Source organism: Pezoporus flaviventris, unplaced genomic scaffold (genome assembly GCF_033815535.1).
Source record: "Pezoporus flaviventris isolate CSIRO_AGI_PZ_B2104156 unplaced genomic scaffold, CSIRO_AGI_Pfla_v1 ptg000193l, whole genome shotgun sequence".
Lineage (NCBI taxonomy): Eukaryota > Metazoa > Chordata > Aves > Psittaciformes > Psittacidae > Pezoporus > Pezoporus flaviventris.
The window spans coordinates 79829-96613 of NW_026892741.1; the positions used below are offsets into that span (position 1 = coordinate 79829).

The 16785-nt window shown below is 41.2% G+C and overlaps 1 protein-coding gene across 1 annotated transcript in view; it reads right to left on the reverse strand.

The window, feature by feature from the left end:
* Positions 1-1639: 1639 nt before the first annotated feature.
* The window catches only part of SPIN1 (spindlin 1), a 113123-nt gene continuing 97977 nt past the window's right edge, over positions 1640-16785 (reverse strand). Inside the window, exons 4-6 of the mRNA XM_061441151.1 lie at positions 7493-7746; positions 6326-6559; positions 1640-5371 (exon numbers count right to left, since the gene is read on the reverse strand). Of these exons, the coding sequence (XP_061297135.1) occupies positions 5172-5371; positions 6326-6559; positions 7493-7746 (688 nt within the window). The 3' untranslated portion in view covers positions 1640-5171. The remainder of the gene's footprint in view (positions 5372-6325; positions 6560-7492; positions 7747-16785) is intronic.

Sequence of the window (16785 nt, forward strand, 5' to 3'; positions counted from 1 at the left end):
TGCTAAACTGATTCTGGTTATTAAAACACCTGTGCTACTCTGATCACAAGATTCTAAGCTGATCATAAAATTCTGCTAAAAAATATAGCTTTAATTGTAACTACAACTTAGTGTCATCATCATTCTGCCAAGGATCCCCCAAAAAACTTGCCTGGCCCCATAGTGGATGGCTGCACGCAAAGATTTGCGGTCAATGGCACAATGTCCAAACGGAGACCAGTAATAAGAGGTGTCCCTCAGGGGTCAGTGTTGGAACTGATCCTGTTCAACATCTTTGTTAGCAACATGGACAGTAGTATTGACAGGTGGAGGGAAGGGATGCAATCCAGAGGGACCTTGACACACTTGAGACGTGACCCAATGCCAGCCTCATGAAGATCAACAATGTGAAGTGCAAGGTCCTATACCTGGGTCAGGGCAACCCCATGCACAGCTACAGGGTGGGTGGAGAAGTGATTCAGAACAGCCCTGTGGAGAAGTACTTGGGGCTGTTGGTCGACGAGAAACTGAACATGATCCGGCAGTGTGTGCTTGCAGCCTAGAAAGCCAACCATATCTGGGGTTTCATCAAAAGAAGCATGACTGGCAGATCTAAAGAGGTGATCCTGTCACTCTGCTCTGCTCTCCTCTTGTGAGACCCCACTTGGAGTACTGGTGTCCTCAACATAAGAAGAACATTGAGCTGTTGAAGCAAGTCCAGAGGAGGGCCATGAGGATGATAAGAGGGCTGGAGCACCTCCCATATGAAGTCAGGATGAGAAAGTTGGGGCTGTTTAGCCTTAGGAAGAGAAGGCTGCTTGGAGGTCTCATAGCAGCCTTCCAGTATCTGAAGGGGGCCTACAAGCATGCTGGAAAGGGACCCTTCATCAGGGACTTTAGAGATAGGACAAGGGGTGATGGGTTCCCACTTAAACAGGAGAAGTTCAGGTTAGATATAAGGAAGTAGTTCTTTACTGTGAAGGTGGTGAGGCACTGGAACAGGTTGCCCAAATAAGTGATAAATGCTCCATCCCTGGCAGTGTTCAAGGCCAGGTTGGATAGTCTTGAGCGACATGGTCTAGTGTGAGGTATCCCTACCTATGGCGGGGGGTTGGAACTAGATGATCTTAAGGTCCTTTCCAACCCTAACCATTCTTGATTCTATGATTGCTTTCTTCACTTCTCATTATCTAGAGGTTTGGATAATACCTTTTAATATCTTTTATTTTTTTTCTTAATTTATTAAAATAAAATTCAAATTTTAGTTAAGTGCATTAATTCAAAGCAGACAAATGTATCAGATAAACACTGACAAACAGTTCTACTGTTCTTTGCTGCTAAACTACTACTAACAGTGTGAGATATAGTGTGTTCTGGAAATAAGAGGGTCCCTCACAGACTTGCATAAAGCTCTGAGGAGGAATTTTCCTGCTTTGGGTGAAATACAATTTAAGCATTATGATTTACCTCAATCAAATTCCAAAAGAAAAAAAAATTGATATAGCAAGAAAACATTTCATAGGGGAAAGTATTATACCAGCATACATGGCTCAACTTTAAAATACTAAGTTCTTTTTAATTAATACCAAAGAAACTGCTTCTTCACAATCTGAAGTTGCATCACTACATTTTGCTCATGAGAATAAAATTTACAGTCATGAGTTGCACATAAAGGATTTATTTTAAATGCTTTAAGGATAGAGTTACATCATAATTATAAAAATTACTTACAGAATTAAGTAACAGACTTAAAGTATTCATACTTCTATATGCAAAGAAAAAAAAATAATGAAGCCAAGCTCTAAATATGAAGTTGTTACCTAATTTTAAAATGTGAACACGAAGACCTTTGAACTATACACATACCAAGAACCATCCTAATTTCACTAATAATGTAAAATACAAAAAGCACAGCATTTTGAAGGAACCAAAACCTGCTTTTTCCATAATTCTTTTGCCCTTAAGCAACTGCAGTCTATTGTATCTGAAGATAAAGCCTCCATTTTAAAATAATTAATTTAAAGATGGCTTATACCTATTGCAATAAGTAGAAATTTCCCCAAAGTGTTTCAGTCTTGATGTAGTCCAACTTAGTTTAGGGTTTGGCACTCAAAAAAACCCCCTAAAATTAATGTTTTATTAATTGATTGTGATTTTATTTATTCTTGAACAGAATGCATGCACGGTTCCTTCAAATGCTGTATGACACATACAAGTGGAAAATTACCTTCCATTGGAACTATGTTCGCCTCACCAGTGCATTTAATTCTACTAACAACCATTCAAACAGCATAATAAGAAATTTCACAAAAAAATGAACACAAAATAAAACCAGAACAAAACCCAAACATTATAACATGCAACTTCAGTTTGTTACATTGAACATTCTAATATTATAAGCATGCAAAAAAATAATGGTCTGAATTTAAGATTTATGGTTTTTTTTGGGTTTTTTTGTGTGTGTGTTTGGTGCGTTTTGGGGGTTTTTTTGGGGGCTTTTTTTTTGATTTTTAAAAAGTTTTACATGGCAGCCTGACATCATGCACACACACAATATACAACAATACTACAGCAGGTAAATGAGAAAGGCAAATAACCTCTATACAAAAATCCATGGCTTGTGCCATCACAAGACCTATGATAAATTTGGAAAGTAATTTGAACCCCTAGAACAAGGGACCAACATGTAGTAGTTACTAAGGTAATACAAGCACTGCATGCAGATCTGAAACATGAGCCTAAAATAAAGTCCAAAGCAGATGGCAGGGAGTGGAATTAGTCTCAAGTCTCAAAAAGGTGGTGTAAGCTATTAAATAATAGCCACAAAACCAATACCACTCCCCCTAAGAAAAAAGATGAAAGGAAAAAAACCCCATGCAACAGACAATGGGGACATCTAAAAACAAACAGAAAATTTTATAGTGTATAGATTATATTTCAATTAGTAAAATATGTTGTGTATTAGAGTGGCTTGCATAAAACCCACAAATGCAAGTCTAATGCTAAAAATGTTCCAGTAGGCGCACACCTCAAATATTTCAAAACAAACCTTGTATTCTTTAGATGTAAACCCCAAAATTCATTGTACTAAGTTATTAATGTATTTTGTATGCAATCAATACACCCATTCTTGTGCCACAAATATCAACTTGGGCTCATGGAGCCAGGCTCAGCTTTGAGATTTACATGCAGGACTCTTAAGAGTCAATAGAAAGCACATAACAGATCTGCAGGATGAAAGCACTATGTTGCAAATCTGCTCACTTTGTTCAAAACACAATAAAAATTTACTGACTCAGGTACTTAGTGCTTAAAGACTGGATCGAGAAGCTGTGAACTGAAAGACAGTAGCCTGCCTTTGGTTGCCCATGATGAAATACAGGACATACATAATGCAATATAGTAGAAAGGGACAAAGAACTGAAATACCATATTTACACAATATTACCATTTAACATCATAATGAGGCACAAGCCTTAAGGCTAAAATATGAAATCAAGCAAAAAAATGGACAGAAAAGGACTTAAACCACTGAGTCTTTGATATCAAGAATACCCACAATAGAGGTCAGACCTCTGATCTCTCTGTCAGTACCATTCAAGCATCCTTCCACTAACAGCATGAAGTTGGATATCTATGTATTCCTTCTTTCCATCAATAGTGTCGACTATTCACATTCTTCACATACTGTATTTCTGTGAAGCAGTATTTTGAAGCTTGTAGAGCTCTACACTAGCATGACAATTCTGTTGCTGTGTTGATCCTTGTTGCAATTCTGATGCTTTTAAAAGTTGCTACACTTAAAAAACAAATAACCTAACCTTGATTTACAACTATCTCACAAGATTACAATTGTGAAAGGATTCTGCTATTGTGGGCTGCAATTTACATCCACATTCTAATGCAGATGAATAAACCACTGAGACTGTCTATAGCTCCCCTTAGTACACCACTGGCATGTAGAACTCTAGTGCTCATAGAATGAAATTCATGTTAACATCATACCTCAAAGCAAGTACAACAGGTTTAAATTGGAGATTTGTCTGGACAGCCTCTACATGGAAAAGCCAGAAAAAGAATATATGGAGAAGATGCCTTCTTGAACCAAAAGCAAAACCCCAAACAAAACAAATGAATACAGCAGACTGAGCAGAAGGCAATGAATATTTCTCCTCTAAAGAAGGTCTTCAGTGTAAAAGGACCCCCCACCCTCATAAGAGTGTATTTACCATGTAAAAGATTAACTACTATTAGGTTTTTGAGTCCACACTCAAACATCCAGGTTGCTAGGTTAAATGAGAGACTACTGATTGCCAAGGCGTAGTCTAAAATCTTAAGTAGCATATATACTGTTAAACTTGTGGCACCAAGCACTTGGGTTCTGCTGAGAAATGTGTATAATGAAAGAGAGTACAACATTTGGGATTAAAGGCAGCTTTGTTGTGTATATTTTACTGGCTTCTACAACTTGTAAACAAAGGTCCTTAACCTCCATTTTCTAATTAACTGTTTACACAGATTAAATATCTTTTTATAGTTTAAAGTCTTTTCACTGAAAGGTGCATAAATCAAACACTTGATATTCTACTGCCCTGTGAATAGTAAAAATGCATAAGTATTTCCATATACTGGAAGCTCTTAAAAAGCTTAATTTGAAATAAAGTGTAGGAACACAGTAGATTGATGTTACTTGGGTTAGGCACTCTTTACTGCTGAATAAATTGTTTAAACCTTTCAGAAGAGTCACCTCTGTCCCAACTCAGAAAACAAGGACTGCCAGTAACCAAGAAATTAATGTTACAAAAGAAGGCATATCAAAAATAGCAAGCTACACTTGCATGTGGCAGTTGAATAGGTGAGTGCAAGGTTGAAGAAAATGTTAAAATATATGAGAAAATCTAGATTACAATACTAGATTGACTTCACACAGCTTGAATTTTCAGCTGTTCTTAGCTTTTAACTCCCTCCCACCCAAATATATTGACTTCCTTCAAGAAAAGGAGTTCTCTTATGCAAAATGCGCGATGTTCACATAAATTTGTATTATTCAGAACAAAATAGTTTTGCTGATAGAGATCATGGGTTCACAGGGACATTTAAGTTTTCATTTAACTGAAAAACAGTCAAGTCTTTGTGTTTACAAATTTTATGTTTAATAGTTCCACAAATTTGGCAGAAGTTCATGATGATGTCTAGGATGTCTTCACCAAATCATAGACATAAATATGGAAATCATCATCAAACTTGATGAAATAGACAGATGGTTTGGCTTCAACTTGATGAATGACCATGCCAGTCCGTTTTGAGCCATCTTCTTTGGCATATTCCACTTGTTTGCCCACCAGGCTGTCCACAACTTCACCTGGTTCCCGTTCTGCAGGAGGTGAATCATCTGTAATATGAAAATACAATGCACTTCAGTAGTCATTTATGGATTTTTTCCAATGTACAAATCTTCAGAGCCTTCTTTGACACTTAAGAAACAATCACAAGTTTAAAACACAGAGTATGTCTAAAATTAGCTGTTCAGACAAGCACCTAACTATTGCCATGCTTCCAGAAAGTACAGTCACAGATTTTTTTTTTTTTTTGGGTAATACTGTCTTCAATTTTATGAAGCAAAAATAGCATTTCAATTGGTTAGAAAAGTAAATATTTTGACATGAAGGTTTACACACCAATTACAGAACGCTTGTAGATATTGAATTTAAGCCCCAGCAGAACAAAGCACTGAGTCTCTTTAACAGAAATGCAGGTGTGCTAGAACTACTTCTCCCCGCACACTTTATCCAAAATGTCAATGCAAGCATTCCATTACAAAAAGAGCACATCTTTTCCAAGCTAAGTGTAACCTCCTTAATCAATAATGCTGTTAAAAGGGCTTTTGATTTCACACTAGAATGGATACTATTGAGAACTCTATATTATTTGCTTTTCTAGCAAAATCTACCCAGAAGTATCCTTAAGGACACAGAGGTAAGTAGTAGATAGTCTCAGGAAAAAAAGAGTGCATGAAAAACTTAATTCTTAAATCTGAAAAGCATAAGCCTTTTTTCTGTTAAAAAATCTAAGTGTAATCTCTTCCACAATAGTATGCATATATTAATCAGAATTAGGAATTACTATGGAAAAGGATTTTCCAGTATTTACTGCATATTTCACCACTGATTCAAGTAAAATATTTCAGAAGTTGTTTAATACAGATGTATTTCTTTTTGTGCTGTAACCTTTGATACTTAAAAAGATTCTTCTTTGTCAACTCCATTTGCCATACATAAACCATAGGGCAAACAATAATACAAAGAGATGAAGCTTCCTGGAAGAAAAAAGTAACTGGCCTACTTACTGGAATCAGGCATAATGCGAAGGTCACCTTCTTTATAATCATCTAATAGTTGGTACATGTACAAGACAGGATCTTTCTCATAGGTAATATAAAACCATGTGTTCATAATAGGAGCTCGAGCCAAGACCATCCCCCTCCATTCATCTTTTGAGCCATCCTCTGTCTCAAACATATGTTCCACAGCTTTGCCAATCATTGTGTCTGCCAGGTGGGCATCACTAATTCGAGATGAAGCTGAAATGGTAGCAGTTCATTATAGTTCAGTATGTTCATTCAAAAGTACAGAAATAAGTATTTGCAAAAATAATAATCTTTATCCAGATTCATGAATAAACTTGTTTGAAAGTTAGTCAATTCCCATACAGAACAAATATTGCCCATTCCGGAGAGCTGAAGACCAAAGAACTGCATAACTTGAAAAATTATTTTAACATGTTAACTACTCTTATTGGCATTTTTCATCATTGTACAGCCCCCCCCCCCCCCCTCCCCCAATAATGCAAGGTAAAGGGAAAGTAATATAGACCACAGAAAAGAACAGTGTCTGTATTTTAAATACAAGATAAGATAATGAAGGTGTTTGGTTTGGTTCCCCCTAACCCCATTCTAGAGACTGCTACTGATATCTTTGCAGTCAGGAAAAACAAGAAGTTATTCCATACAGAAATAAACAATTATTAAGGAAAACTTTGAACTTTACAGTTTGAAAAAATCTGCAGTTTAAAATTTCAGTGCTAATTCTGAAAACAAATAAAGCCTTGTTACTAGTCAAGTTATTTCACTTTTTTCCTCTCCATTTCTATTAATACCTAGGGAAAGCACATGAAAAAACCTCCAACCAAACACAAAATTACTGTCTAACACACAAGACAGCACAGCTAGGACATTTCTCAGCTAGCTCAGAATTTAAATTTTAATAGAAATATCAATGTTACATGTACATAAGCTTGTTAGGGATAAAATTAAACAAGAAAAAAATACAGACTTTTCTGCATGACATTTAAAGACAAAAGACAGCACTATGCACTCTGGTATCATCAAATCTTTGTGTAATCAACAAAAATTAAAAAGAACATTTAGATTATCTGCCATGTGATGAAAAGTAATTTAAATAATAAAATTTAAATGTTCTGACAACATTTGCGCATATAGGAAAAAAACTCTTACCAACTCTGTCTGGAAGGACTTCAAGTGCTGAAACTCTTTCATCTTTGTGCAGTTCTAGTCCATATACACAATCAAATCCATCATACTTAATAAGATAGAGAGAGGGATTTACAGGAACTTGATCAAGAACTGTGCCCTTCCATTGTGTTACAGGTCCACTCCCTTCTTTCCAGCCATGCTGTATTCTGCAGCCTACAATGTTTCTTCGTGGCTGAGAAATAGGTTTGCTTGGTCCAACATTGTTTCTATGCTTTCTGTACACAGATACAAGCATAACATTAAACAAGTACATACTCAAAATTTTACTTTGGACAAGAGCTTTACGCTGGCAATACATTATTATATGTTAATAAAGATAAATCAAATTCTAACATACACAGCTTTGTGCATATTATTCAAATTAGGTTATAAAACATATTACATTGTACTTGAAAAAAGAAAACAAAACAAAAACACAATGAAAAGTAGTGGAACACTTTCAATATTTTCTATAAGCTTGCTTTCCTAATAGCAGTTTCTAAAACTAGCTTGCTTAAGCCAACAGGACTATTTTAGCCATTGATACACTGAACATCAGAGGTAAAACGTGCTTGTTAAAACCCTAAATCAGGTCTCAGAGAGCAATGCTACCTAACAGGAGTATACTTCTGCTACTTTGCTGCTCTCTGCAGAACAGTAAACATAATTCCCTTACTCCAGGAGGAAGTAATCAGTGGAAACATTTAATGGTGGTTGACTAAAATTCTTCAAAGCATTTGTTTTCCCTAACCTGTGTTGTCACCTGAAGGAAACTTTGCTTCCCTCTGCACTTACAGGGATCTTGGACTTCAAGTGTTTTTAAAAACACATGATAGCAACAATATTCTTCTAACATTCTATTTTAGTACAACACAAGAAAAAAAGACATGCAAAGGTCACAGAAATAGAAGAGGTACTCCTTAAAGCAGATAATAAATTAAATATACTTTTTACCTTCCCTTTAATTCAACCTGCAGATTCCTTCTGGTGAAGGTCAGTTGCTCTGATAAACAGCCATGTAAGCTATTTCACAAGTTTTAAACCACTAAAACAGTGTTACACAAGTCTTATTCTACTCAGTTAAAAAATAAAAAACAACAAAAAAAAACAACCAAAAACATAAATGGCAACTGACAGTTGCGAATACAATATATGAGAAAACATATGAACATTACAAAAGTACACTGGTGATAAATGCATATTATCTTTATTTTATCATGTTACAATATGCATATTCATTTCTAAAAGGATATTTAGAGGGTTGTCTGATAAAAATTCTCATGAATCTTAGCTAATTGCAAACTAAATTTCTGGATTATTTACCACTTACAGTACACTTCATTTAAATGGCAATAAAATATACACTTCACTAGCACACTTAAAAGTAACATCAGTTGCAGAAAACAACATCCATCCTTAAATTAGTGACAGTGACCAAAGAAAAATGTCTTCAGAAAAATGAAAGCTCACAGAGCAGCCCATGTATGACAGAGATCCAAAAGACACAAATAGTAATCATATCAGTAAAGCATCATAATTAGTCTTAAAGTATAATAAAACCAGTATATAAAATTAGTAATGCTAAAGTTATAATCACAACTCAATTAAAAACAATATGTAGAATTCCTTCAGCATCTTGTCCCAGCTCCGGACTTTCATTCTCCACAAAAAGCATAGCAGAGTTCTACAATAACTTTTGGCAAATTTAAGTTTTGTGATGATTTAACCATATCAAGGAGGTCAGTCTGCATTCATAATCTGTGTTGTCAAAGTTAGAAGCAATGTTAAGAAGAAATGTTAACCTCTTCCAGTTAAGAGGCACTCCCTTGCAAAGTTGGTTCTATTTTTCCACGGAAACTTGAACACATGATAAAATACTAGTTCTTGACTAAAGTCTTTATTTTTTCTTTTTTTTTTTTTTTTTAAATTATAATAGTCTCAGTAATATTTTACTATAAAGAAATGAGATCAGAGATATGGTTCTTGGGCACAATGAAAAAGGGATTGCTTTGCATGCAATTAATTTATTTACTTTTAACGAATCTTAAATAAATTTTAGGCAACCTCAGAGAATAAAACCAACTCCTCCTGAAGATCATAGAATCACAGAATACTTAGGGTTGGAAAGGATCATCTAGTTCCAACCCCCCCGCCATGCGCAGGGACACCTCACACTAAACCATGTCACCCAAGGCTCTGTCCAACCTGGCCTTGAACACTGACAGGGATGAAGCATTCACAACTTCTCTGGGCAACCCATTCCAGGGCCTCACCACCCTTACAGTAAAGAACTTCCTCCTTATACCCAATCTAAACTTACCCTGTTTAAGTTTAAACCTGTAACCTCTTGTCCTATCATTACAGTCCCTAATGAAGAGACCCTCTCTGGCATCCTTATAGGCCCCCTTCAGATACCGGAAGGCTGCTATGAGGTCTCCATGCAGACTTCACTTCTCCAGAACAATCAGTCACTGGAATAATCTCCCCAGGGAAGTGGTGGATTTCCCAATATTGGACACTTTTAAGATTCGGCTGCTCAGGCTGCTGGGACATCTAGTCTAAGTCATGCTTTGCCTAGAAAGGTTGGACAAAATAATCCTTGAGGTCCCTATCAACTTGGTGCTCTAAGATTCTGTGAATGCAAGAAAAAATACACTGTGGTTTAATTTAATTTTAATAACAATTTTAGCATAAGCAAATGGATAAATTGGATTAGGGTTTTACCAGGCTTCTTCAAGCACTGGTGCAGTTTTATGAGAATACATGTAAACAGTAACCCTCAAAGACTGCAGGTGAAGTTAATTGTTTAAAAAAGTAGACAGAAATCCTGAAAGTACCATTTCTTATGTTTCCTACTGTACTTGTTCTTCCATTGAATTAGCAAGACACAGTTATTGAGACAAGCAATACAGTTTGTTCTCTATTTGCACTAGATTTTCTTCATGATGTGAATTGATACAGCGCTCAATCTCTCTCACTTCTGACACGGAGAAAACTCCAGGAACAAACCTGCCAACAAAGTTTTCAAGCTGACAAGCAGGTATTCTTTATTGCGGCGCCGGGAGACACGGGGGATAGCTCCTCCTAACATGGGTCTCTCAATTGCCACACAAGCTGTCCATTTATAGCCACTGGGCATACATACATATTCATGAGGCTACGTATGGATTACATCATTTTCCAGAAAGCTCCCTGCATGCGTACAGAATTGTGGTGGTGGTCTCTGAGGGTCAAGGAGGCTTTAAACTAGATGTGTTGGGGGAGGGGGGCATCATTCCATTCCAACACACCCAGTCAGATGCCAGAACCCATAAAAAATGCTCGGAGCAATGTAGAGATATCCCAGCCGCTCCAGTCAATGAGCCGGCTTCAGTTGGAGCTCGGCTCAGATGCCTCTATACAAATGCCCGTAGCATGGGGAACTGTCGTGGTTTAAACCCAGTCAGGTAACTTTTTCACTCACTCCCAGTGAGTGGTGCCGAGCTGACAACAATCGAGGTCCGTGTCTGTCTCCCCCCCCCCCCCCCCCCCCCCCGCACCGGGGCTCTCCCTTTCCCCGCTCCCAGAGGAACGGGGAGGAGGATCGAGAGAGCGCAACTCCTACGGGTTGAGACAAGAACAGTCCAGCAACAAATCACCACCGCTACTATCAGCTAAAACAATGACAAGGGAAAATAACAAGGGAAGAGAATACGATACCACCGGCCAAGAAAGCGAGTTCCACCCGGAAGCCCCTGTCCTTCCGGGTAACTCCCAGTTACCCCCCCCACCCCGGGCATGACGTGCTGTGGTATGGAATACCTCCCTGGCTAGCCCGGGTCAGGCGTCCCGTCTCTGCTTCCTCACAGCCTCCCCTCCTCCCTGGCAGAGCATGAGCCTCACAGAGTCCTTGGTCAGGGTAAACATCACTTAGCAACAACCGAAAACATCGGCTTCACCAACACTGTTCTCAAGCTAGAAGTCAATACACAGCACTGCACCAGCTAACACAAAGGAAAAACATGACTGCTACTGCTGAACCCAGGACATTATCCACCCCTTATTCCATACCATTCACGTCGTGCTCAGATCCAACATTTTCAATACACCATCGCTCTCCCACATATATACATCCATATACATACAGACCAAGAGGAAAAAATCATTTTCTTAGTGCATGGACCAATCCCTATAATGCTGCCGAGTCCATTCGGTCCATGATGTTCAAAGTTCATTCTCTGTTGGGATGATGGCTGGAGGGAAGTCAGGGCCAGTCGCTGGTGACCTGGAGACATCTAGTTGATGGGCTATAAAAGCATTACACAGCAGGCAACAGCATACAATTGAGTTCACTGGCTGTTTTCCCCTAAAATCAAATCCCCTTGAGGTATACATCGGACTTCCCCATCTTCCCGCATTACCCACCAAGTATATCCAGGTCCCTGAGCAAAAGCAATCCCACGAGTGGGTTTGCCTTTACCTGAAGCAGGAATAACCCAGACTGTCTTCCCCAGCAAATTCTTCATATGCACCACGGGAACTTTGTTCCCCTCTACAATATGTAAAAGTTCTGACTGGGCTGGGCCGGCCCTGTTGGCAGATCCTCTGGTGTTGACCAACCAGGTGGCCTTTGGTAAATGTGTATCCCAATGCTTGAAAGTTCCCCCACCCATTGCTCTCAGTGTAGTTTTTAACAGCCCATTGTACCGTTCGATTTTCCCAGAGGCTGGTGCATGGGAGGGGATGTGATATACCCACTCAATGCCATGCTCTTTGGCCCAAATATCTATAAGGTTATTCCGGAAATGAGTCCCATTGTCTGACTCAATTCTCTCTGGGGTGCCGTGTCGCCACAAAATCTGTTTCTCAAGGCCCAGGATGGTGTTCCGGGCAGTGGCATGGGGCACAGCGTATGTTTCCAGCCACCCGGTGGTTGCTTCCACCATGGTAAGCACATGGCGCTTGCCTTGGCGGGTTGGTGGCAGTGTGATATAGTCAATCTGCCAGGCCTCCCCATATTTATACTTCAACCATCGTCCTCCATACCAAAGAGGCTTTAACCGCTTGGCTTGTTTAATTGCAGCACATGTTTCACACTCATGAATAACCTGGGCAATAGTGTCCATTGTTAAGTCCACCCCTCGGTCACGGGCCCATCTATATGTTGCATCTCTGCCCTGATGGCCTGAAGTGTCATGGGCCCACCGGGCCAAAAATAATTCACCTTTATGTTGCCAATCTAAGTCCATCTGAGCCACTTCAATCTTAGCCGCTTTATCCACTTGTTGGTTGTTCTGGTGTTCCTCAGTGGCCCAACTCTTGGGTACATGGGCATCTACATGACGTACCTTCACCACCAGGTTCTGCACGCGGGCAGCAATATCTTTCCACAGTGCAGCAGCCCAGATGGGTTTACGTCTGCGTTGCCAGTTGCTCTGCTTCCATTGCTTCAACCACCCCCACAGGGCATTTGCCACCATCCATGAGTCAGTATAGAGATAAAGTACTGGCCACTTTTCTCGTTCAGCAATGTCCAGGGCCAGCTGGATGGCTTTCACCTCGGCAAACTGACTCGATTCACCCTCTCCGTCAGCAGTTTCCGCAACTTGTCGTCCAGGACTCCATACAGCTGCCTTCCATCTCCGATGCTTTCCCACAATACGGCAAGAGCCATCAGTAAACAAGGCATACTGCTTTTCACTTTCTGACAGTTTATTATATGGTGGGGCCTCTTCAGCACGCATCACCTCCTCCTCTGGTGACATTCCGAAATCTTTGCCCTCTGGCAAGTCCATGATGACTTCTAGAATGCCTGGACGACTGGGATTTCCTATTCGAGTTCGTTGTGTAATTAGTGCAGCCCATTTACTCCATGTAGCATCAGTTGCATGATGTGTAGAGGAGACCCTGCCTTTGAACATCCAGCCCAGCACGGGCAGCCGGGGTGCCAGGAGGAGCTGTGCTTCAGTGCCAATCACTTCCGAAGCAGCTCGAACACCTTCATAGGCTGCCAGTATCTCTTTCTCAGTTGGGGTATAGCTGGCCTCAGATCCTTTATATCCCCGACTCCAAAAGCCGAGGGGTCGACCTCGAGTCTCCCCTGGAGCTTTCTGCCAGAGGCTCCAGGTAGGACCGTTCTCCCCAGCTGCAGTGTACAGCACATTTTTTACATCTGGTCCGGTCCGGACTGGTCCAAGGGCTACTGCATGAACTATCTCGCGTTTAATTTGCTCAAAGGCTTGTTGCTGCTCAGGGCCCCATTTAAAATCATTCTTCTTCCGGGTCACATGATAGAGAGGGCTTACAATCAAACTGTAATTCGGGATGTGCATTCTCCAGAACCCCACTGCACCCAAGAAAGCTTGCGTTTCTTTCTTATTAGTTGGTGGAGACATTGCTGTTATTTCTTGATCACATCTGTGGGGATCTGTCTACGTCCATCTTGCCATTTTATTCCCAAAAATTGAATCTCCTGTGCAGGTCCCTTGACCTTACTCCGTTTTATGGCAAAACCGGCTTACAGCAGGATTTGGATTATTTTCCTCCCTTTCTCAAAGACTTCTTCCGCTGTATCGCCCCACACAATAATGTCATCAATGTATTGCAGGTGTTCTGGAGCTTGCCCCTGTTCCAGTGCAGTCTGGATCAGTCCATGGCAAATGGTAGGGCTGTGTTTCCAGCCCTGGGGCAGTCGGTTCCAAGTGAACTGGACACCCCTCCAAGTAAAAGCAAACTGTGGCCTGCACTCTGCTGCCAAAGGAATTGAGAAAAATGCATTGGCAATATCAATCGTGGCATACCACTTGGCTGCCTTTGACTCTAGTTCATACTGAAGTTCTAGCATGTCCGGTACGGCAGCACTCAACGGTGGTGTGACTTCATTCAGGCCACGATAGTCTACTGTTAGTCTCCATTCTCCATTAGACTTTCGCACTGGCCATATGGGGCTATTGAAGGGTGAGCGGGTCCTGCTGATCACCCCCTGACTCTCCAGTCTACGGATCAACTGATGGATGGGAATCAGGGAGTCTCGGTTGGTGCGATATTGCCGCCGGTGCACTGTTGTGGTCGCAATTGGCACTTGTTGTTCTTCAACTTTCAGCAACCCCACAACAGAGGGATCTTCTGAGAGACCAGGCAAGGTGGACAGCTGCTCAATTTCCTCAGTCTCCAAAGCAGCAATACCAAAAGTCCACCGGTACCCTTTTGGGTCTTTGAAGTACCCTCTCTTGAGGTAGTCTATGCCGAGAATGCATGGAGCCTCTGGACCAGTCACAATAGGGTGCTTTTGCCATTCCCTCCCAGTCAGGCTGATTTCAGCCTCCAGCACAGTCAACTCTTGGGATCCTCCTGTTACTCCAGAAATATCGATGGGTTCCACCCCTTGACAGCTTGATGGCATCAGGGTACACTGTGCACCGGTATCTACTAGAGCCTTATACTTCTGTGGGACTGATGTGCCAGGCCATCTGATCCACACAGTCCAGTAAATACGATTGTCCCCTACCTCCACCTGGCTGGAGGCAGGGCCCCTCTGATGGTCGTCACAGCATTGGACACTTAAGTCGTGTTGAAAGGGATTATTCTTCATTATCACAGAAGCTGGAGTAAAATCAGCTCTTCCACTCCATCTGGGAAACTGATCACCAGAGACTGAAGCCATAGCTCTCATGGGACGATCAGTCTTGGCCCTTGCTCCCCTCTTCAGTTCACTCACCCGTTCCTCCAAAGCTGAAGTAGGTTTTCCATCCCACTTTGTCATGTCTTCTCCGTGATCCAGCAGGTAAAACCATAGGGTACCCCGTGGCATATACCTTCTGTATCTCCTCTCTTGAACAATAGGATGCCTTTTGTTAATAGCTGAGACGTGAGTTGGTACACGTGAGGAGCTGGATAAATCAGATACATCGTCCCTCAATTTTTCGATGTCCTGGGACAGTTTTTTCACAGCTGAGATGATGGAAGGGGTGAGATTGTCTTCGAACTCTCGGTGTTTATGAACCATTTCATCCACTGTTAGTGGTACTATGTCATTCCAGGTCACTGTTGGCAATGAATGGGCATATGATGACGGTGCATTCCGTGTAAGTTTTCGCCACATGGGTCGTGTACTTTCAACTTCATCTGGATCTATAGGTGTATCCCCGTTATTCGGCTTGATGTGATAGATCATCTCTACGATGGCTGATTCCCTCAGAGACTGGATGCCTTTGTCTATAGTAGTCCACTTGGCCGAATGACTCGTAACATCGTCCTTGTACGGAAACCTTTCTTTCACAGCTGCCAAGAGCCTCCTCCAAAGGCTGAGGGACTTTTTCTCTCTTGCAATTGCTTTGTCAATTCCCCCTTCTCTAGCAAGTGATCCCAGCTGCTTGGCTTCTGTACCTTCTAGTTCGTGACCATCGGCCCCATTGTCCCAGCATCGGAGTAACCAGGTGATGATGCGCTCCCCTGGTTGACCAGTAAAATCTTTTCGCATATTCTGCAGCTCGGTTGAGGTCTGAGGTCGAGAAGTTACCTCTTCTTCTTCTTCTTCGTCATGTGATGATGACTCCTGATCAGATTCTGGACCGGGTGGTGAATTCATTGGTTCTTCATCTCGCTTCACCCTTTTTGCCTCCTTTTTGCTTGTTCTCTTGCATACAGGGGCAACTGATATTGGTACGAATTGGTCCTCTGGTTTGGCTGCAGTGATTATCACTGTGGTTTGAGTAGCGACTGTACTTGTTGCTGGGGGTGGTGCAGCTACTGTGCTTGGAGCTGGGGTAACCGCGCTGTCTGTTGCAGTTGAAGTTTGAGCAGCTGCTGTACTTGCCACTGGGGTAGCTGCGCAGTTCATTGCAGCCAAAGTTTGAGTAGCGACTGTCGCTTTGCCCTCAGATCCGCCGATATTCTTTTCCTTTTGAAGGTGCTGGATAGTGTTGAACAAGGCCCTGTAAGCATAGGCCAAGCCCCAGCACGTTGCCGTGATTTGTCCATCTCTGGTATGGCCAGAATGACCACACACCTCATTTAAGTGTTTTACTAATTCTCCTGGATTTTGCAGTTGTTCGGTAGTGAAATTCCAAAGTACTGGAGGGGCCCACTGACCTAGATACTTGCCCATACTATCCCACACACCCTGCCACTCATGGCTGTCCAGCCTCTGGGAAAATCTCTCGGTCCTCCTACATCGTCGTTTGACCCCAGACAAGACCCAAACCTGAATCTGCTTAACTCTTGAAATCAGTAGTGGGCAAAACACACTCTGTATGCGTGTTAGCATGGTGATTCCCATCACCATCAGCAAACAAGTC